This window comes from Falco cherrug, chromosome 5 (genome assembly GCF_023634085.1).
Source record: "Falco cherrug isolate bFalChe1 chromosome 5, bFalChe1.pri, whole genome shotgun sequence".
In the NCBI taxonomy this organism is placed as follows: domain Eukaryota; kingdom Metazoa; phylum Chordata; class Aves; order Falconiformes; family Falconidae; genus Falco; species Falco cherrug.
This window is the reverse complement of record NC_073701.1, coordinates 85530528-85553576: the sequence shown is the minus strand read 5'-3', so window position 1 is coordinate 85553576 and position 23049 is coordinate 85530528. Positions and strand designations below refer to the sequence as shown.

Here is a 23049-nt window from a genome sequence, read left to right as displayed (position 1 = left end):
CTCAGGCATCATCACTGAGATGCTGTCAGCTCTCTCATTGCAAAAATACACCCAGTAACCAAATCTCCTTGCGTCTGGGATCAGCCATATCATGTTTGCAGTTACTCATTTGTATTTATTCCGCTTTGATTCCAGCAAACGCGACCAGCAGAGGGCTGCCTGCTTTTAAAATACTCTAATGGGAGAAAACGAGGTGGATTAATGAAACATTAAGCAAGGGAAAGTTTAGGTAACTGGAGAAAATGGCAGACTGGATGATATAGAAAAATACATTAGTCAGCTGGATTAAAATGCTTTTATGCCATTTTTTGCACATATTACATTTTTTTTTTTTCAATAACTCAAACATTTATATATTGTTGGTCAAGTTCAAATGATGTGGATAGCTGTAACACTACAGGAAGGAGGCCTGATAACACTGAGGTTTAAGTTCAATTTATAATATAATTTAAAAGGAAATTAAAACTTTACATTCCGCTTATAATACATTTCTATTTACAAATAATATGATAAATATTTAGAAGCATTTATGGTATCTCCACTTCTGAGTGGCCAAAGTCAGCTGGGAGTCCCTTCTCTGCCAACGATAAACCTGGTTTACTAAAATGATGCCCTCTTCAATATTCCCCACAAGGAGATACACCATGGGATGATGGGTCGGAGTCATCCTCTGTGTACAGTTTTCATTGATAAGCAGCCACTGTTGTATCATGCTCTGAGTTTCATAAGGCAAGAGTGAGCCCTGGGTAATGAATTCCACTTGGCATTCAATGTTGTACTCTTGGTCACCAAATACTGTTCTCTTCTTGGACAGCTTTACTTTCACTGCTAAGGAAAAGAAAAGGAAATACGCAAGTTACTCCATTTACTCAAATGCAGAAAGAAACACTACCAATGAAAGCAAGATGATTCCTTAAAAATACTGCCATAATTTATGCTGATAAGAGTATGGTGAGGCCTTCTCCAGCAGCAGTATAGATTTTAAGATATTTTTAAAAAATAAAGGTTATATAGTCAATAATTTTTTTCATGGAATTAGGCGACTAGGAAAAAAACACTTTCACAAGAAAGAGTACTGTATTTTTACCATCACCACGTATGTCAGACTTTTTGGATAATTAGATATCATAAACTGTTGGAGGTGTTCTGGTACCATGAGGCTGCCCAGATTGCCCAGGCAATTCTGAAATTCACTTTGTCCACGTTAGGAACCCTGCAGCAAAAATAGCTGGTCATGCTTGCTGATACCACCCTTTCAGATACTCCCTTTTCATTATAGGCATCTACCTAGCCCACTTGACTCCACCAACACTTTCTAGTGTGAAACTTCTCTGTACTGCTTGATCTAAAGTCAGCCAAAGTTGCTGAGTCTCTGCACTGACATCAAAGGGCTTTGCAGAAGTTTCTAGGGCAAACTCAAAAGTATTGCATGTCATTCCAATAACATGACATGAGGTAAGAATTTCTTTTACTGATATGATTTTCTGAGTCTTCTTTTCAGCAAGCTAAATACCATGAAAAACTCATGCACACAAGTAACAAAGACATGCCGTTCACCGGTCAAACACCAAAGCTTTACTTTGGATTTAATCACTAATAAAAGGCAAACTTGCTTATTTGGCTGCTTTTGCCAGAAATATTTTCCATAAATCATGTTGTACTACTATGTAGCCAGCTAGACAAGAACAGAAGAGCTTTTTGTTTGTAAACTAGATCATTAATAAATCCTTCATGCAAAATAAATCCTCTTTATATTTTGATTAGAAATAATATATTCTGAAAAACAACCTAGTTAAATCAGCAGCCAAACTCTTAATCCTTTGAAATCCCAGAAGAAACTGTCACCTATTGTAATCCTAATTTTAAAGCATTTTAGAAGGAGAGTTGTTAGTCTCTTTAATAGCAGCTGTATTAACAAGGACTTACCAAAGTTACTGTCACAGAAAACTTCGAGAACTCTTTTGTGCGTAAAGAATTCCTCCACTGCTGGGCAGGTCTGACAGGTAGGCTTTGGTAGGACTGGTAAGAAATTACAAAGTCTCATAATTATCTTTTAGAATATTTTACCTTAATTTCCTGCTGTCAAAGCTGAGAGCTCACTGTTTAACCACAGGGATTACACAGAAAACACACAATTGGTCAGTGATAATGTAAAAAGTCTACACGCTCCTTTGAAAACACAGCTAGGGATGAAAAGGAGTTTTATTTTCCATGTGCAGTCAGTCCTTGTTCAGACTGACAAGCTCAATTATCAGCATCAAATATAGTAACAAATACGGTATTATTTTTAGTACAGCTACAGTGGGTGGAAAAGAGGTTAGGTGGCTGATTCTATCAATAAGTCTAGGCGCAGCTCCACTGGGATTGTGAATATAAGAATTTGGGTGTGCTAGCAGCAACTGATGCCTACTGTTTTCTGCAGAAATTAATAAACATGAGTGCATTTGAAGATTTGAACGTTAATGTCGCGATAAATCAGGTTTCCATAAGGAAAATCAGATAATAAGTCATCCCAACTTTTCTAAGCTGATCAGAGAGTTCATTGTATATATAAATTTATCTGTGATAAGGGCCATTGATAAGTCTATAAAGAGACCTCAAAATAAACCACAGTGTGCCTGTCATAGGTATGATACTGCCCATAGCTGTGCAAGGTGATAATTGCCTTCCTCCACTATCTAGGCGTAGATGATCTATGCTTTATTTTTTTGAAACCACGCTGATTTACACCATCTGAGGTCTGCTGCAGCTTACACTGCAAATACTAACACTTCCCCCTGCCATGTGCATGAACAGGGTGAGGCAATACAGATAGACATGACTCCATTTACAAAATCATAGACTGTCTGGGAATGGTGTTCCTTGCACCTCCTTGATTCCCAGGAACACAGAGTACCGCCACCCTCCCCTCTGCCATCTTCCAGCTACCTTTGTGCAAGTATTTATATTCCTTTGAAAGAGATGCCAGGCACATGTCCTCGTCCGCAGGGAATCGATTGCAGTCCAGATTGTCAGGCCAGGGGTGTCCGCGGCAGGCAAGCACAGGGGTGCAGCTGTCACGGACAGCAACACACATACTCCTACAAGGATGGATAAACCTGTCGCCAGAGGAAACACCAGGCTGAATCAGTTAAACTCCCTCAGTGATAACAGAAACTATCGCAACAGTGATTTCTGTGCACAGTACATCATTGTCACTGGTATTTATAGCATCATTTAATTATACAAGTAAAGTTGTAGTAGTAAAGTTTTCAGTGCTTTTCTTTCCGGTGAGTACAAAAAAGGTAACAATTATTTCAGAAAAAGTGAAGATCACCTTTAGATTATGATAAACATGCATTTCATTTGATCCCTGATCGGGCAAATAAAGGCTGGAGTTTTGTGGTGTTGTACTTACGTATCTAAACAGATGGGTGCAAACAGGGAGCACAGGAATGTCCTCACGTGAGGGTGACAGTCCGTGTGCACAAGGTGTTGCCAGGTGGTGGACTTTAGGATAACCTCTGCCATGCTTGTGTGTCCCATCAGGTTGGGAAGCCTCATTTCAGAGTATCCAATCTTGTGGCACATGTCCATCTCCTTGGGTATCACTACACATTTTGTGGATAATCCAATGTCAAAGCCTGTTGCCACTCTTAGGAAACTGCTCACAGCAAAAACAAGTATTTTTGCAGTCGAGAACATCTTCCAGTGACTCCTCAGCTGCTGAGCAGGGAGATGTCAAACCCCCCAAGTGCAGGGCACACTGAAAACCTTGTGGTTTATATGCCAAGACCTTAACGAACTGTTGTTTATCAACTGTTTATCAAATCACTCGAGACAAGACAGGTCTTATTGCCTATTCAAGGGATTGCTGTGATAACCAGGGGGGTGGAGACAAAGTATAGAAGTGTGTTCCCTAAAGACACTTTTATTTGGTATAGCCTTTCATTATCCCACAGCGTCAGTCGCTGCAGCATTCGTTCTATGTGGCATATTAAATTTTGACACCTAGAAGGTTTGCTATGTGCTTGCTAAAACAAATTAAGAGATCCCCCAGAAAAACGGTGGGGCAGACAAGCTGTCTCCTGGGGCTGCTGTGTCTCCTTTGTTTTCAGACACTGCTGATGTGGGCAGAAAAAACAGCCCAGATTGACTTATCAAGTGAAAATGTTTTGCTTGTGCTAATTGCCCATGTCTCTTCCACTGTTTTACAATGTAGAAGAGGTACTTTCTTTGGTCAAGTGCTGTAAAAGAGACAGCCTCCTGCTATTAACCAAGGATTTTGTCTGGAAATTTGGATCCCTATCCTGTCCCATGCTAAAGGTGCCAACTTCTGTTAATTTTAACAGACACCTGAAAATACAGTATTGTTTCACTGATTGGAGTATGTGCCTATCAGATGGTTACAGAACTCGCATTTTTCATTTATATAAGTTCAGTGGTGGATCTAACATTGCAGGACTGTTGCAGCTGCCAGTATTTATACAGAGTGAAAAGGCAGTTACACATATGGAGAAACATTATTATTATTTCAAACAAACCTGGCTACATTTAAAATTGCTCAGATAATGTAGTGTTTCCCTTATTTATTAATAAATTGTAATTACATTAAGCTGCATGAAAGCAAATGATACCAGATGCAGACTTTTTCTGTTTGTAGCACAAAAATAGTATTAAATTTCTTAAGTTAAAAGTTCACAAAATTACCGAGTACTTCTAGTATAATACTGATAAGCAGCTCTTTGCTACAGAGAAGCTGGGGAATCAGTTAAGATGACAGAGGGTCTGGAGTAATGTGTATCTTACCTATTATGAATAGAAAAGTCAGATTCTTAGTTAAAAGAGTTGAAGTTCTAAACAAAACATTTTGTGGAAATTTTTAACTTGACAAAAAGATTTTTACGATTGGTTACGGGTGTTAATTTTTATTTGCATTTCTTATTACATGTTTTATTAGCAGAAATGTTTAGATATTAATACATAGGTGGAAATACTGTAAAATATCTGGTCTGATTATTCGGCTAAAATAAGTACATTCATGATAGCGTATCATCTAGTATTACTGATGCTTGATTGAAATACAGTTTTCAGAAACAGCAGCTCTTTGTGCTTATACCTCGATGACGCACATTTAGACAATGTGCTACATATCATTTACATGTTTATACTTAAATGTTAGATTATTAATCCTAGCATCTTTGAAACAAATGACAACCCCCTGCTGATTCTTCCTTAGCTGTCTTCTTTAAGCTACTGGGGAATTTACAGTATCTGTTTAAGTCAGAAAAAAATGACAGCATGCAAGGTTCCAGGAACTAAAGATGCATTTAAAGGAATTGTCAGATTTTCTTCTTATGTTTTGTTGCCAGCTCTGTGGCTTTTCCAGTAAATACGGTTTCTCTGTATCCGTTATCTCACTCTGAAGCAGAGGAACTGAATACCTAACCGGACTGACTTAGGCCTGACAGTAGCATTCCTTTGTCAGGTGCTCCATGTATTCCATAGGAAGCTGAGGACCCTTACTAAAACTCAGTATCAGTCCCGTTCTTGCTAGATCTGCACGGAGCACAGCTCACGCAGGCTCCAGAGGTCTTGCAGGCGCCGTGATGCCCCTTGCCTGAGCGTCCCTCCGGCATTCAGCAGCTGGAGTGAAACTGGGCTCCGTATATGAACGTCTCCCTTATTCAGCCGGTTCCTGCATCCGTCCATGTTGCTAACAGCTTTACCAAGTCACGCTGTAATTTTATGAAATTTATCAAATTCCCCTCTGGCCCTTACAGCATTTTTCTGTAATACTTCCCTCATCTGATTGCTCTCTGAAAGTAGGTGGCAAGGTCTGCGGTGAAGGAAGCCCTGCCATTGCATGTGGGGCATGCCATTACATGCACGTTTCTAAGCAATATAAAATATATATTAAGAAAGAGTATTTGGTCTCTTGATTATTTAGATGCTTTTCTCTGTGACTGTCTCACAACACAGAAGAAAACGTGATTGATCCTAAAACTGGAGTCGACCCTGTTACTGCAGACAGCGAGGGGCTGTTGAGTTGCATACGCCTGTTGAGACAGGCATAACGAGACTGTGAGGTGAAGATGCTCTAATGAGAGCTAATACCTCTCCTAACAAACTTAGTGTCCATAGGAACTGTCTTAGAAATCAATAATTGTGTATCTCTGTGTCTGCCGGGGCTTTGCAGGGGGTAGGTCATTTATGAGCCACCATCACCACCTTAGAGTTTCTTTCAGCCTCAGCTGTATCTCAAAGGAGGCCAGCTATATTTTGGTGCTTTGCTTTTGGCCAGCTGCCTTTCACTGGGCCATCGTTCTATAATGCTGAAGAGAAGAGTTTTTCTCCATGTGGGTACAGCGGCACCTCTGGAGGTGGTGGAGGCCTCAGCGGGCCAGGAAGGAGCGGCGTGCTCCCGCTGCGCCACGTCTGGCACCGTGCTTCGGCGGGGAGCCTGGAGCATTCCAGGGTATGGAAGAAACTCCGTGGTCTTGCCATCAGAAGAATGGCAAGCAATCTGCTTCGCTCCCGTTTCTCCTTGTTTTCTTCCTGTTCTGACCAAAGTAGCCATTCACACAGGGAACAGCAAGTCCTTACGCGCTTGTCAGGAATGACGAAGCTCACCTGAGGGCTGGAGAATTGCCACCAGCTCTGAGAGCAAAATATGCACAGACGCCTTTGCTGAACACCTGTGACTGCGTTGGGTTTAAGGCGGGATCTGCAGCCAGAGCGTTACCCGTAATTCAGTCATTTTTGTTAGCTGTCTTCTGTCAGGAAAGAGCGTCATTTATGGGAACTTCTGATTCCTCTCTCTTCTGACAGTCACTGGGTTCAAGATGTCAGCTGGGTCAAATTCCTTACCCTGTGCTGTTTTTAGTGTCATCATTTACTAAGGAATTTACCAATTTGATACTTATTTTTGCTATGCTCACAAACCGCTTTTAAGCAAGGCAATTTGGCTGTGCTTCTGTTTAGGCTTAATTATTTTAGTATTCTCTATGAGCAGATGCTACCTTGAAACTTGGTTTGACAGCAAGTCATTACAATTTATCATTTTTAGCAGGAGTCTTGCAGAACAGTTATTAAAAATGAACATGCAAATTAGATGGCCATTGCTTGGAGAGTGCTTCAGGTCAGTCACATGTTGGCTCCTTGGCAGACGCGTGAGCTGCAGCACCCACGTTGCTCTGCCATAGATCCTCCATTTCTGCAAATGCTCAGCTGCTCCTTGACATAGCGTGGAAGAAAACACAGCTTGCTTTTGGGTACACAGTGAACTGTGATTTACTGTTGCCACACCAGCTAAACATTCAAATTGCAGAAAAGCTGGTGGGGGCACGCAATTTCTAATCATAGTGATATATGTGTGTACAGGTTGCTTGAATAAAGACTGCCTAAAATGAAAAAAAAAAAATTATTAGTTTACCAAGCTATCATAAGAATTACAGTTTCTGCATATAATTTGAGAGAGCAGCATAAAATACAAGACCTGAAGATTCAGAGAAACTTCTGCCTTGAAATCTGGAGTCCAGCTAATGTTCTTTGAGACTTCTGAAGAAAGCTGCGTGGTTATTCCCTTAGCAAAGGGTCGCATTTATCATTCCTGGACGGTTACCTGCTGATGGACCCTGATAACAGGAACAGCAGCTGGAGGCTCACTCCCTGCCCACCTCTGTGTTGACCGCTTTGACTGTTACCAGGGAGGCAGACAGAGATTAACCAGGTGCCACCCATCAGACCCCACTAAGAAATGGGACTGAATTTTTCTTCAAAGAACGTAGGGGGTTGAGAGCAAACTAGTGGATGTAGGGATTTTTGGTTTTAATCTAAACATTTGCTGTAATATTTGGCTGGAGTCCTTTTTATCTGGAGTCTAATGGCAGAGATGCAAGGCTCTGAGACAAGGATCAAAACTTGTAACTGTCCACCCCAAGTCGCAAAAGGAGGCTGCGGAGAGGCAATCCTCTGATGTCAGCTTTGCTGGACCAACATCCTTACTCTGTGGGGCAGGATTTACTACATAGCATTACCTTTGCTTAGGAAAAAATCAATTAGGCCACATAAGGTATCTGTAAAACAAGGGAGGAAGAGTCATAGGTGGTTTTGAAAAGCCCTTGTTAATGTATTTGTCACAATGGCTTTAGCATGGCTTTAATTTTTCAAGGTCAGAAATACTGTATTTCCTTATAAATCTGTAATGCAAACTGTTAAAGGCTGACTGCTCTGGCACACTGAGCTTTGTCCTTATTACTGTCAATTGATTATCTGGGAGGAAAGCTTATTTTAACAGTGAAAGTCAATGCTTTGGGGGACCCAGACTTAGTTTCTGGCTCTGACACAAGCCTCCTGCTGAAGCTTTAACCCCACTGTGTTGACTCCACACATAGACTGTCCTGCTTAACAGTGCTGGGGATGCTGGAAGTTAAATGCATTCAAATATGCAGCATTCAGATGCTACAAGAGTGAAGAAAAGGCATGTAAATACCCACAGAGATTCCAACAGTATCGCCTAAAGGCACAAGGGTGCTGAATACTATACAAAAATGGGGTAAATAGCATTTCCTAAGTAGGCCAAAGTAAATCGGGATGGAAAAGGCATAGGAAGATGAGATGACTCGCTAATCAGCTAGCAGCCAAAGCAGGCACACAGCTCTGAGCTTTGCCATCGCAATGTTCATTGACGCATTCAGCTTTCGGGTCTCCTGCTCAGCAACATTTTCGCCACTCCAGAGCAGGACAAATCATGTAATGTGATTTTAGGGGAAAACCTGAAATCCCATACTGAGTTACTAGGGGCACACTCATGAAACTGCAGTCAGGCCCTATCCTGTGTGCTGCGCAGCAAGGCCTTTACAGTGAACACCGTATTGGTTAAACGCTGTGTGAAGCTGTTTGCTTTCAGGGTGGCTGAAAAGAGGAGAGAAGCGCCAACGTGATTATCGTTAAGTGGAATTTTGCTTTTCAATCATAAGCAGTGGGGCAGGCTCAGCAGTTGGTTTTGCTCCCCGGGGTAAGCAATTTCCAAATGATGACTTTCAGGTGGGAGCAAAACACAGTCTGTCTGAATGTAGGGGTTTACATTATTGATCATGTACCAGATGAGCACCTTTGACAGAGAAACAGTAGTAATAGCCACTGTTCTCTGTTTCCCTCCAGGTAAAAAACTTAAGTGTTGTTTTGTGGCTTGTTTTGTTTTGGGGTTTTTTTGGTGAGTTTGGTGGCGGGTTTTTTTGTATTGGTTTGCTGGTTTGGCTAATACTGTCTATTTTTCCTTTTAGTTTTAGGCCCATTTTACTGGGTTTCAACTTAGTTTTGATCTGATTTAATTTTGTGGAAGAAGGACCAATTTAACACATGGAGTCTCACGTATTTCAGCACAATTCCTGTTCTGCAGAAAAGCTCCCGTTTCTTTCAGACTTGATCAGTTTTTGCAGTCTTTCAGCGACTGGCGTGATGCTGGCTTTCCCTTTATCAAATTTCGATCGTATCTGAGTCCCTTCTCATGCGCTGTCCATCACAAGCAGCTCCAAATGAAATAAAAAGCAAGGGTAAGCAGAGAACACTCTGAATCATTTCCAAACCTCTGTTCACAAAAGGGGGTACAAGTAGACGCAGGACTGTTTCATAAGGAGGCAGGGCAGCAGCTGTTTGGGCTACAAGTAAACAGCAAGTACATACCAACTGTTTGTAGTACATTGAGAAAGTAAACAGGGTCATCTTGTCTAGCCCCCCCCCCCCCCCCCCCCTTGTCTGTGGCCTGTAGCCAGCTACTGATCATCAAGATAAAATGGAAACACATTAAGTCTTGAAAATTATGTCTGGCTTCTGGCTGCCGCTGGAGATAGCTCTATCAGTTAAACAAGGAAAACTGTGGGTGAGTGCTCCGCTGACTCCAGCATGCCTGGAGCCCGGCCCTTTTAAGTCACTTGGTATTTTGCACCTAACTTCTGTGCATCCCAGCCGCCCGAGGAAAGGCTCTCAGCATCTGACATTGTAACAGTACATGGCAGGCCAGGCTCACTTTGGTTTAATGTCGTGGGAACCTGTGGACTGGAAGCCTCTGTTTAAAAGTCAAACTCCAGCCTAAATAGTTTGCTGAATAAGCAAAATTAAATAATGTCTATTTCACAAGTAAATAAACGTGCTTCAAATATTTGAATTAGATATTATGGCCAAATCTCTAAGCAAAATTCCCTCTGGCATTAGCATGATTTTTTTCTTGAATAATGACGGCAAAATGTAATCTCTTTCCGGGCACTGAAAATGTATGTAAATCTAAATAACCAAAACAAGTGTTCCTGTTGCAAATGTTTTTGGTGAACTGAGATTAAAACAAAGATTTGTCAGGAAAGAGTCAAGAGTTACACCCTCAGCATGAATTTCAGATTCTGGTCATTAGAATCCTGGCAGATTTTTTTTTTGTTATAAATTTCTCTCCATGCCAAGACTCATATCATTTTTCAGGGTGTAGATTTTAAAATGTCAAAAAGAAAAGATATTTTCTGGATAAATCCTAGCCTTTATTTATAAGTTTCTGTGTCAGTGTAGTTTTGCAAAGAGGTGTGGGTTTTTTTAAAGCTTTTACAAACTTTTTCATTCAGGTACACATGCACATACTAAACTTTGGGTGGCTTAATTAAAACAAACACCTGTGTCCTGAACTCAAGTGTGTGTATAGTCAATATTCAAAAACTATTTTGGGATTCACAGAAAGGAAAAAATATTTTTAATTGTGGCAATTACTAACTGATTACTTACGAAAGTAACTGCTTCACAAAAGAGTGTGTCCATTCATAGGCACATGGTATATAATTTTTACCTGACTGCTATGCAAATATTTGATGGGAATAGTTTTTTTCTGTTCTGTTACGTGAGCTCTGTACCTGAAGGGTAAAGGATACTCACCGAAGGTGTGAATATTCTTTATTTATTTTCACTCTCCCTATTTTGGATATGGCCTTACACACACCTTCTGGAAAAAGATGACCACAAAAGTCAGCCTCTTGGAGCCTTTAACGCTCCTTCTTACCCCACCAAAAGACACTTTGTATTGCAGCTGTCACTAATTTACTTTTATTCAGTATTTCTCGTATATTAAGGAACTCAAAACATTTTTCCAGGTTTAGTGAATGAAGCGACCAGCCTTTTGTGTAACCCACTTCAATTACAAATGCATAGCCAAATCACACCTCTGTGTGAGAAGAAGGCAAGAGAGAGCAGGAGCCCAGCACTGCGGCAGGTGATCAGCAGGACCATGCCAGGCATTAGCTGGATCATCATGGGCAGCTCTAGACATCAAATGTGATAATGGCACTTTTTTTTTTTTTTAATCAAATGTTTTTGATTTTCTCTGTGTTGTCATACAGGGATGGTATCCCTGCAGATAGTCTGTGAGGCTTCTTGTCCATCCAAGAAGACATCTAGTAGAACAATTATTTAAAAGTGAGTAGATTTTGCATCTTGTATACTTACTAAATCTTTCTAAATACACCCTAATGGGGTCACATAGTGCCTCCTCATAACCCTGCGATGCTGGGCCCTCAAAGTCTGCAAAACCTCAGCAACTGTTTCTATAGAGAGCATTTATGTTGCCATAATCACCCCCACAGCAGGCCTGAGAGCCACATCAACCGCTTCATCCCCACCCCTCCAGTTTGTGGGACAGCCCCGCTGGTGTTCATGGCAGACTTTAAATCCTCTGCAAAGGGGGAGAATTCAACTTAAAAAACCAACAACACAGTGTTCAAACAGAAAGCACAGGCACAGTATGCTTTAAAAAAGATTAAGAAGAACATAAGTTTTCTATTTATTTGGGCCTTCTGTCCCTTCGCGTTCAGAGGGCAGATGGCAGCTTCTTCCCTTTCACCATGGCTTGTGTTGCATACATCACCTCTGTTGACATCAAAGACATTTGGTTTCTATTACCCTATCTTGAAGAGAAGTTCACCGATAAAGAAGTCTCCACCCTAATGATTAAACACTATTTGGACTGAAATATCTGGGCAAGAGTCCTTCAGCCCACAGGCCAGGATTAGAGGGTCTGTGACTCCAGCGCCCACTTGCTAATCTGGGTGCAGACCATGCCTCGTGGCCTTCCTGTGAAACGTTACGTCATTTGGCTTTCACAGCCCTTTACCATCACCCCAGGGCAATCATTTTCTTCCACTGATACTACCAGGAAATGGAACGGAGATGAATCCATCCTAATTAGCTACTCAACAGCAAGAGCTGAATAAATAAGGAAAAATTATAGAGCTATCATTTAGAAATGGCTCAAAATCCAACAGTACTTACATGACCTTTAAAACTGTGGTTTGCTCCTAATTAGTTTATGAAGATCAGTGAGGGAGGGAGGACCAGAGAAATAATTGAGTTTAAGGTTAATCAGGAGACGCTGATTTTTTTTGGTCTTAAGAACCATTTTCATTCTCTAAATAGCATTAAGGGTTTCATGCTGGTTGCAGTGACCCAAGATTGATAACTGTATCCACAGGAGGCTCTTTTCATTATGGAAACCACAGAGAAGCAAATAGTTTAGAGGGGAAGGTATTTTGAAATTAGACTCAGGAGCATCAAGACAAAAGATTTGTGATTGCAGCTCTAGTTTCAGACCTTACAAGAAGCATGTTTGCCTGACAGCTTCTTTAGCTTTTTTCCCCTGCTTATGTCTGATAAATGTTATTACCACTCCCCTATGGGAGCCTTGCCTTGTTATATCTACATCTCTACTACAGCATTACTACTGTTAAATGTACTAGGGCAGAAGAGCTTTTTTTTTGTGAGAGAGAGAAAAATATTTTTAGAAAACACAACCAAAGAGTATAACCGGAGCAGTTGGTTGTGTGGGTAAAAGCTCTCTTCTCCCCACCCACCCCACCCCCCCTTTTTTTTTTAATAATTGGATCAAATTTTGATATCCTTGCTTATGCTAAGTAGTATTTTTCTTCCTGATACTCAATGGAAATTAAACAGAAGTACGGGAGTTATTGACAGGCTGACCCTGTACCCCAGGAAGGCAATGACAGTTTCCATAACCCGTGATTGCATACTGAAAACCAAGTATTCTGCCTGTTTTGCTTATGCTGCCTGTTACAACGCATCCTATTAATGTCAGTGAAGTTCTCATGGCATCCCTTGATGTGAGCAAGATTGACAAAGGTGGCAAATATAAACAGGCCACCCATTCCACTCTTTTTGGTGACTTACGTTTCAGGAGGTTATATAAAAATGTTTTGTTTGGGAACATGGTATTAAACAAAGATCCCGTATGGAAGGCACTTTGCCCTACCATATGGTTGACGGAGTAAAACATCCTAATATCTTGGCTCCAGCAAGGGATGCTGCAGGTGCATATGCCAAGCTTTAAAGGGAATAAACAACTTTTCTCCCTGTGCTTACTGGAGTCCTTACACAGTCGTTCCCTCCCTGCATGCCAGTGGGAGAAGCCACCTTGGGGCCATGCCCACACATGTGAGAACATTCACTTGGCTATTTCTTTTTTTGAGGATTAGTGGCATTTGACCTACTCAGTAAGAACACTGCTTGAGTAGATAAAGCTTACACAGAAAAACGAGGGGAAACAGTGCTTCAAATTCTGCCTACTTCCAAGGTTTAATCTTTCTCCTTTCCAAGAGGAAAGGACTATTTGTGGCACAGGCTCTTCATAACCAGCCTACTGACACACCCATGTTTTTCAAGGCCCAGCATTCCTGGATGAGAAGACAGACATTTAGTCTTCTTGAAACCTACTAATTGATCACAAAGGATGCATGAACCAGCTCATGATGGTTCACATCCCCATATTAGAGAAGATTTTATTAACCCTAAGGGAGCCCTCAGGCATCCTCTGGTATGAATTTGGCACATTAAGGCAAGATCTTTGGGGCACAGCAATGCTCTCTGCTTGCTCAGCTCAGCTCTTCAGCTTTTCCTGAGCAGTTTCACATGGGTGGTCATGCTTACCCCACTGCTAGAGATCTGAGACTACAGCACAAAGTGAATTTTCCCTTTACATAAATAATTTATACTTCAAAGTATGTTAACAGTGCCAAACATCAGCTATGGAAAGCAATTCAAAAGTTGGAAGATACAGCAAGTTCATAACATTAATCATATCAAATCCAGGTGATCAAAACCACTAATCCAGCCATAAAGCATAAAAGGTTATAAAATCCATTGGGAAACCTAAGGAAAAGTAGTTCATGTTCTGCTTTAGAGACTTCAAATGGCAACACTGAGTAGCTATAGAAATTGTAGTTATAGTGAGGTGTTTGTGAAGAGAACCCCACTCATTTTACAGAGTCTCCAAATACTCACTTGTTAATGTATGGCCATAGTTTCACACCTGTTCTGATAATTCAGCAACCTTAATGTAAAACATTACCAGAGCATTTGGAAGCCATAAGGGAAATCATGTTTAAAGCCTGTAACATGGCATGGAACCTGGAGTTTATTTTTATCTCTGGTGACAGCCCTCCTGCTCTGCCAGCAGGCAGGACTTGATCTCAGCATTCACAGCATTCTCACTGCTTGTGGTTTCACCTCTCTGGCAAGTCCAACTGCTTATTTAAGATACTAGCAATGCCTTCAAAAAAATCCTCCTGCACTGTTTTTTCTTTGTTTAAAGGAAATCTGTACTCTCTTGCAGTTATTTTGCTTCCTACCTCATCATTAACTTTTGAACAAATGTGTCAGGTATGAAAAACTTTATTAGGGCAAATGATGTCATGACACTTACTTGGTCCAAATTGTGTTAACAACAAATGAGACACTCTCAGTGACTTACAGTAGATTTGCCAAATGGCAGGGAAAATATGTATTATTTTCATTTCGTTTTGGAGCACAGCCAATAAATCTCTTCAACTGGACCGAACTGAATGCAAACCACCATATCTAGTCAGGGCAGAAGGCGAGGGCAGCCCCAGGTTGGAGCACCTCCCTGGGGATGGGGACAGGCCAGGCTGGGACATCAGCCTGTGGGTGGTAGTGGCTCGCTGGGACCCATGGCCAGGCACATGGCCGCAGGGTGGTGGGGAGCTGCAGCTCAGGCAGGGCCAAGGCCAGAGCCTCAGCTGGAAGCAGCTCCCCTGGCCAGGGTTTGGCTTCGCAGCGTCTGGGAGCCTGTCCCCAGGGTCACCGTGGGGAAGGGGCTGCCCTCGGCTGCACTGGCTTTGAGCTGGCCCCCGGCCCTGGCAGCCAAACCTCTAGAAGCCCCCAGGGATGTCCTCACAACCTTACAACAGAGCTCACCATCACTCTTTCCTAAACAACTACTTTGCCCAGGCTGCATTTTTATTATTTTATGGCTAGAGGACAACAGCACAAAGAGATTACAGCCATAGGCACCCATTATTTTGGGGTAAGCACAATTTTCCAGGCACCCTTGCTCTGTGATCATGTCTGTGCTAGTAAATTAACCACGTCTGGAATAGTTTGCTGGATCTAAGAAGTCCAACTGGCAAGACACTGCCCAACTCCATGCTCTGAAATCCTCTTACCTTCCAAAGCTGGCTGACGGCATTCCACTGCCTGTTAGGAGCACCACCTGGCCACCACCGGCTCCTCAGCTGTGCTGGGGGAGTCACAGCAAGACCGCAGCTGCCCCAGGCCGAAACTGTGTTAGCAATTTAACAGAGCATGCAGCTAAAGGTCAGCACCTAGAAAACACTCCCAGCCCTGGTGAGTTTGTTAGTGCAGAGCCCACGTGTCCAACACACAGCCCACCAGCTTGCACGTGCAAGCCCAGGGACCTCCCTGCTGCAGCAGGTGCTGAGGTCTCCAGCCAGCCAAAACACAAGGCAGAGTCAAAGGCAGCTTCAGCGGACATGGGGAGAGGAATCTCTATGTTCTACAGGCAATCGTTTTGGATAGCCCAACCCTGAGAGAGTGCTTTCATGTCCTGCATTCTGCCTTGTCTTAAGTCATCACATAGTCGCCACCTTTCGCAAGAGCTAGGGGGCAGGAGCTATAAATTCCTCCGGTAAAAACTTCCTAACACTTTCCTGGAGAAGACTTAGTCATTGCCTTCAATGAAAGAGGTACCACATGAAGAAAAATAATATAAATCTGTGTGATAAAACACATAGACAAGGAACTCACCATCACTGAGGTAAACTGTGTTGATGGTAGTAATGATGTGGACAGATTGAGACTGCTGGAACTATGAAGAACCCCTGAGATGAATCTCCCTGCGGCTACATTTTAGTCTGGAAATCCAGAATTAAGAACCCTAGCAAACAAGTGGAGATGCCTTACATTAAATGTAATCATTTAAATGGAATCAAACATTTGCCTGATTTGATCATCTCGTTCCAGCTAGATGAACCTACACTTCTGAAGGATGCTTTCTGGGAAGCGCCTTGCAGTGTTGTGCTTCCCTCATCAATATGCAAAGCTGTTCTTAAAAAGGTGCCCTGCTTCAGGGCCAGCAGATCCTTCATGTGCACCAGTCATGCTTCCTCGTTATTCAAAGTTTATACTATGCTAATTTTGTGCATTATATAAAAAGTATTCTTGGGACTCTTTTAAGAGTTCACACTCCAACCAAATATACTTGGTTACTCCAGTCATGGCTCAGGATTCTTCCCAAGCAGCAATTTTGTTTCCTTATAACTGACCTTTAATTTATAATGTATCCTAGACCTTGAGAGGGGTTTGCTTTAGAAAACTTTATCTAGTGTTTTTCTGATTACACTTCTCAGCCATATTTTCTCTCCTTACAGTAGCACACTATCATTTCTATGAGAAGTAAATTCAAAATTGACTCAAACCCAAAAATGTCAGGAGTTTTCTAGGAACAGCAAAATGGCTGGACGCATGCCAAAGTCGTACTACTTGGCAGCAGGAACTCTGTCATGTACAAATGGGGCTTTTAAATTGCCTGAAAAAAAGCCGCCTTGGCCTAGACCCCCAGTAGATTCAACGCCTGTGTTTTTCTGAGCAATATAATTTTACTGTTACAACCTGCGATAATATTACTGCAGTAATAATAATAATAATAATAATGATGAATTTCCTATTAATATCAGACTGAATTGGATTAGGGGGCAGTCTTTGGTTGTGCTGGCACCACGAGTGTCACTCGGATGACAGCCTTTGGCTGCAGGCACCACGGAAACACAGCAAGAGACATGTCCTGCTCCCCTGTGAGGATGAGCCCCCAGGACACGGCAAGGCAAAACTGCAAACATTCTCAAATGGGACCCAAGCAATTTCTTTCACTAGATTTCATTTGGTTGCTTCACCAGTTGCCTCATTTTGCCTCTTAAAGATAACAGCACATTCAAAATACTTCAATAAAAGGGGTAAGAGTTGCACGTCTGGATTACTCAAACTTAGCTGGGAAATGCACCTCGTCACTTATTGATGAGGCAGACCTTGGAGTCAACTAGAAAACTCCAGCATGGAAATGAAACAAAGCTAAGCATAAAGGAGCTCTGTTTGCAGAGCAGGATAGCAGCAGATAAAAATAATGAATCCTTCAATTACTTTCCTTGTCCCCACTTACCTCCTTGCAGAGGGATGCTGTTCCTGGTAGCTAAAAACCATTCATCATTCACATGCCTGAGAGCAGCATGTGGTTGCTAGGTGGCAATGGGGTTTCTACATCATTATGTTACTCTCCCAGAGGGCTGCAAGTCATCTGTGCACAACAGCTGCTTATTAACTGGTAGTCCATGAAGATTCAAGATTGTCTGTATGGTGGAAGTCTTCCTCCCTTGATCTTTCTCCAGCTCATGCTTCTGAATTCTTAAAAATACTTGGGAGAGGTGTTTAAGTACTGTAGTTCATGGAATTGCTTCTGGTACAACCAGTCGCCCTACAGTGTATTCAGGAGATGGAGAATTAATTAGCAGAGACAGCAGGTGTTATGAGCCTCTAATTCTGTCCCTGATACCTGCCCGGACCATCTAAAGCTCTACAGCATTTCATACCAAGATCCAGTGAATGACAGCACCTACTAGCACGCTTCATTCTCTGACAACCTTATCTGAAGCAGACCAGAAGCATCTGATGTTTGTACTTGAACAGCAGGTCAGAAAGTAGGAAGCTCAAACAATCCCACCCAGCTCATATGCCTGGCGGTTCCGAATCAAGAACAAAGTCGACCTTCTGAACACAGTCTGCAGGGCACATATTAGCACTCATGTCAGTGTTATCCTGTAAAAAACCCAGAAAATAATCAAGAAGTGAAATTGTGAGCCACATCTGGCCCACAACACCACATTATTAAAATTCAGCATGAGTGATGTGTGTTCCATGCAATGAAGGTTAATACTTAAAGGGACAATCTTGCTCTAAAACAGTCAGAAGGCATGTGGGTTTTCAGGGCAAAGGTCCCATATACCCTACTAGAACTCTGTTAACTCAAAGATGTATATGCTTGATGACAGTCAATCTGACTTGCGCTTTTACAGTCAGGCTGAGGAATGCAACCACATTTAAGGACTGAAACCATGTCTGGTAAAATCCAAGATGCTGTAAGAAATAATTAAGTGGCAGTAGTACAATCAGATCAGCTCTGTGGCTGATTTGAAGTTTGGAAAATGGGAGAAAGGGTAGCATCTCTGGTCTGACTGACTTCCAGAATAAACTACATCAGCAGCTCATATTACATTAAATGTACCTACAATATTAGGTTTCATACAGTTCCCTTACACTGAAAAAAATATTTTTCAGGAGTTGATTATACACTTGGGAACACATTTGGGGAAAATAAGACAATTTTTGTGTAAAAAACAAAGTCGCAACCTTTATTTGTCACCACACATTTCAAGTACATGCAGAACATATTTACATTTCTTTTAAGGCAAACAGAAATTGGGTTCTTATTCCTGAGTTGCTTAGCACCAGTAGAAATAGCAAATAAAAACTTATGAAACATTGTCTCTCCCTTTGAAGCAGCAGCTGCCTACCATGCAAAATATTTCTGCTTTCACATTGCATTTCTTTTAATGAGCTACTTATACTAATAATCTCTATTGCTGTTTGGAACCATTTCTGTAGATTTCAATCTCTTTGCAGGAACATCTTGCCAAGATGTGACAAACTTTCCACGTTTGCTATTTTACCTTACAGACTGTTTGCTGGCTAGGTAGCACAGCAGTACTTCAGCCTTTGCTGCCACATGCATCAAGGTGTTCTCTTCAGAGTATTTTAAGAGTTCTGTATTCCTCCAGTATTTCAATGGAAAAAAAAAAGCTCCCTCAAAGTCTGACTAACATTTGAGCCATCCCCATTGTCTCAAGACTTTAGATCCTTGCTTAAATTTAGGATGTTGAAATTCCATTTAAATTACAGTGGGAGCATTTACAAGGTTTTTGACACTTTCTGTTTCCCATTGACTGGCTCTATTGAGCCCACTAATTCCAATAGACACTTTTCTCCCATGACTTTTAAGACTATCACAGAACATGATCCTATAAGAAAATGCCTATTCTGTAAAAATTAAAGTTCCTATTTAATGTAAAAGTTTAGTCCAAGCAGAAAGTCAATAGAGCAAAATGGGGTATGACTCTTAAGCGTGCCTTCCTCAGTGACCTGTAGTGTGGAAAAAGCTTTTGTTTCAAATTACATTCTCTGCTCTTTTTGTGCATTCCTGAAACTGTAGTTTTTGATGACTTGTCAAATACATCAATAACTCAAGGTTTCTATCACCATTTAGTCCCTCTAGGTGTCTGTCTCAAGCAAATCAACGCTTATCACAATTTTTAAACAAATGCTAATATTTACAGGTGTTTAATTTAAAAATTCATTGAAAGAAATAGACAACTGTGCCTTGATTAAAACTTTTGGTTTAAATTAGTAAAGCAAAAAACTCTAACTAATTTCTTACTATTTTTTAAGTTATTAGCTGCTGAGATCAAATGCCTTCCTTCACAACTGTTTCACCTAGTAGCAACACACAACAGCATATTGCACTGGGAATAATCCACATCTGAACATCAAATGTGAAGACATTATCTTTAACAAGGACAAGCAATCTCACAAAGAAACTCTTCACCAAAGGTTTGCCTTTCTCCTACCTCTGAGAGATTATTATGAACTAAGCACCTATGAAAACACAGTAAGAGGGCAGTAAGAGGAACTTGTGAAGCGTCTAACCAATCTATCCCATCAGAAAGCTGGCTCCTGGTAAGGCACCTCTGAACAGAAAGTCTGGGGGCTTTTTGAAGTGAGATGAGTTCAAAAGACTAAAAAAAGGAATGGTTGCTGTTCTGCACCTGGCAACGCCTCTGTACACCATGAACAAAACAGCTTGCTGCAGGTATTCCCAATGAGCAGCTGCAGCATAGCCTTTTTATCCTCATTTTGTTTTCTATCATGTGACCTACGTGCAGCTTTATTTCTAAAATCAGCCCTGCTGATTCTATAACCAGTACATCCTTTGCGAAGAAGTACTTTCTCAGTGATCATTTCAATACTAAGATGCTAGAGAGCTTACAAAATTTTAGAAAGTCTTAAGAATTTCTCCCTTGAAATCCTTGATCTCTAGTCTATTATGCAAAGAGACTGCACCGTATTCAGAGTAAAATATTGTACCCCTTGACAGTGATTGTTTATCCAGTGACTGTTCACCTAGTGCGTTTGTGAAATCTTGTCCTGCTGTGCTGGTTACTTTGAAAAAAAAATCTAGGACATCAACACTTCTCTACTTCTTGCCTCTTGTCCAGATGTGTCAGAACTGGCTGGAGCTCAGGTTCTCCTCCACTCAGGTAGGACAGGGGACACATAGGCATTCGTTCAGGCTGTGTCTCCACTACCCATTCTACTAGCAGTGGTAGCAGAAGCTGATTAGCCTCCCCAGGCATCTTACCAAGGTGTAATATTCCAGAGGAAGTTGCATGAATACTTCTTGCATTCAAGACAGTTCAGTGGCCTTGGAGAGTCACGGTACATTTCTGACATACCCTGTGTGTCTCAGCTTGCTTGGGGTGGTACATCACACTCTTGTGATCTCCGAGTTGAAGAATTGGTCCTGCTGCCTCTTTTGAGGATGTCACCACGTTAGCACAGTCTGAATCCTTTCATGCAGAAGGAAGAATTTGTAGGCAGGAGTAAGTTTCTGGATAGTTTTGGAATGCTACTCCCAAAGGCACCAACTTCCACATGCAGAGTAAAAGACACTGCTCTTTCTTACAGTCCAGATGAAACAATTACATCCAGTTTATTTATAAAAGTTGTATACACCTGAAATGTCACAAACATTTACAACTTTCCTGCTTTCTTCCGAGTTCTAAAAAGGCCGAGTCATACAATTACACTGCTGTCTCCTTTGACTCCAATGCCTGTGGTGGTTTGAAGTTCAGTATCTCTTTATATGTAATGCCTGGAAAACAACAGAATAAACACAGCACTGCTGGTCTAATCAGAAAAGGAACCGGACAGACACAGCAAGGTGCAACCCCCAGCACGGTTAGGCTCTGATCTAGTCAGGGAGAGACCTCTTCAGGTAAAAGAGAGAAAGAGTACAAAAAGTAAGGGAATTAAGGATCATTTTTTCACCACGTCAGATCTGAAGAAGCAGCCCAATACTGAAATACTGTATGGGTGCTTTCAAAGGGATGCGAGCATTAACTTTACAGTACAGTGGACAATGTCCTCAGAAAGAGTTACTGAGCAGATCAGCTTTAAAAGTCACATCCTCACTTATAAGCCAAAATACAAACCTCTGATGTTAGATGAAAAATAGATTCAGATTTAAATCTCTGCTGAGATAGGTACATTTTCTCTCCCTGAGAGAATCTTACCTAAAATTAAGGCTAGCAAATGTTGCACAGCCAACAGTTGAGGAATCCATTTGCCTGTTCTATCCAGTGGAAGAAACATGTTACAAAAACGGTTTCTTTCCTACATTGCAGAAGATGGGAGGACAGACACTTGAAGAAGGACCTCCATTACAACACAAAGAAGAAACCTTTAGGCATCATTCCAGGAGGACTTAATAAGAGGAACATTGGCTTATCAGTAGCATTTCTCTACCTTAATGCTGTCTATTTACTCTGTTCAATCAAAAGCAGGGAAAGTAATTTGTGAAGGAGAACATTCCTATTTCTGGATGACCTTTGTATCTAGTTATTTTTTAAAAGATCACAAAACTGAACTCACGCTTCCATTCATCTAGTGGAAGATCCATATTATCAAACGTGTCATCATATTTCTCAGCTTCAATTTCTTCCTCAGGATCATGAATTGGTTCAAAGTATGGATGCATCAAAGCCTCAGCTGCTGTGACTCGCTTCTCTGCATCCAGCACCAGCATCTTCTCCAAAAGGTTTACAGCTATTGCACAGAAAACACAGTGTATTCAAATCAAGCCATTGATTCCAGCTTGTACACAGTAATGTTGCCCTGGAGATATTTCAAATAAATACACAGTTAAAAAGCAGAATCGTTGGGTGTTCATTCTATAGCCAGTGGGGCCCATGTGTGTGACAAAACAGGGCTGTGAGCAAGCAGATATGCTCCCTTGCTTCTGGATGCAATTACAGCCACATCACCTCAGCTAACGACTTCTCAGCTTCTGGCTCCAGGACCACTGAGCTTGGGGCTTTCCCAGGTGTCTTTCATCATTGCCACTGTGTTGTGGTTCTAAGGTGCATCATAACCTGACAGCAGCAGAGTGAACAGGTGGGCATAGAGCTAATCAGAATTGCTCTGTATGTGATCAAATCCAAGCCCAAGTACAGTTTGAAGCTCACTAAGAGAAGTTAGTTGTTCACGCACAGAATCCCAGCACTGACTTTATCTGCTGTGTGTTTTCGACCTTAGCCAAAACAATCCATGAAAATCTTGTATGTTCCTCTCCAGTGGATTTTGGATCAGGTCCACTGTTAGACTGTCAAAATGGGCTAGTGTAAACAGATATGAAGAAAGAACGTTCCTGGATTGGGTGGAGCAGCTGAAAAGAAGGGGCAGCAGTGTGGACAGGATACTGCAACCCCTGCTTGCCATGTCATGGGTTCTCTCCAGCCTTCTCTCCCAGACCATGAGCAGTTGTTCTCTATGTAAGGAGTAGCCAGATGGCCACAGAGGTGACAGGAAGAAATGTCCTAAAAACTA

The 23049-nt window shown here is 41.6% G+C and overlaps 2 protein-coding genes across 2 annotated transcripts in view; both read right to left on the bottom strand.

Annotated features, from left to right (window-relative positions):
* Positions 1-430: 430 nt before the first annotated feature.
* Positions 431-8812, bottom strand: LOC102051702 (secreted frizzled-related protein 2-like). Its single transcript, XM_005438672.3, has 4 exons — positions 3398-8812; positions 2929-3098; positions 1927-2019; positions 431-828 (listed from the first exon to the last, which is right to left on the bottom strand). Exons 1-4 carry the CDS (start codon positions 3682-3684, stop codon positions 518-520), a joined length of 861 nt encoding a protein of 286 aa, XP_005438729.1. The 5' UTR covers positions 3685-8812; the 3' UTR covers positions 431-517.
* A 9905-nt stretch (positions 8813-18717) lies between these two features.
* The window catches only part of MAPK12 (mitogen-activated protein kinase 12), a 41192-nt gene continuing 36860 nt past the window's right edge, over positions 18718-23049 (bottom strand). Inside the window, exons 11-12 of the mRNA XM_055711003.1 lie at positions 22096-22269; positions 18718-21316 (exon numbers count right to left, since the gene is read on the bottom strand). Of these exons, the coding sequence (XP_055566978.1) occupies positions 21246-21316; positions 22096-22269 (245 nt within the window). The 3' untranslated portion in view covers positions 18718-21245. The remainder of the gene's footprint in view (positions 21317-22095; positions 22270-23049) is intronic.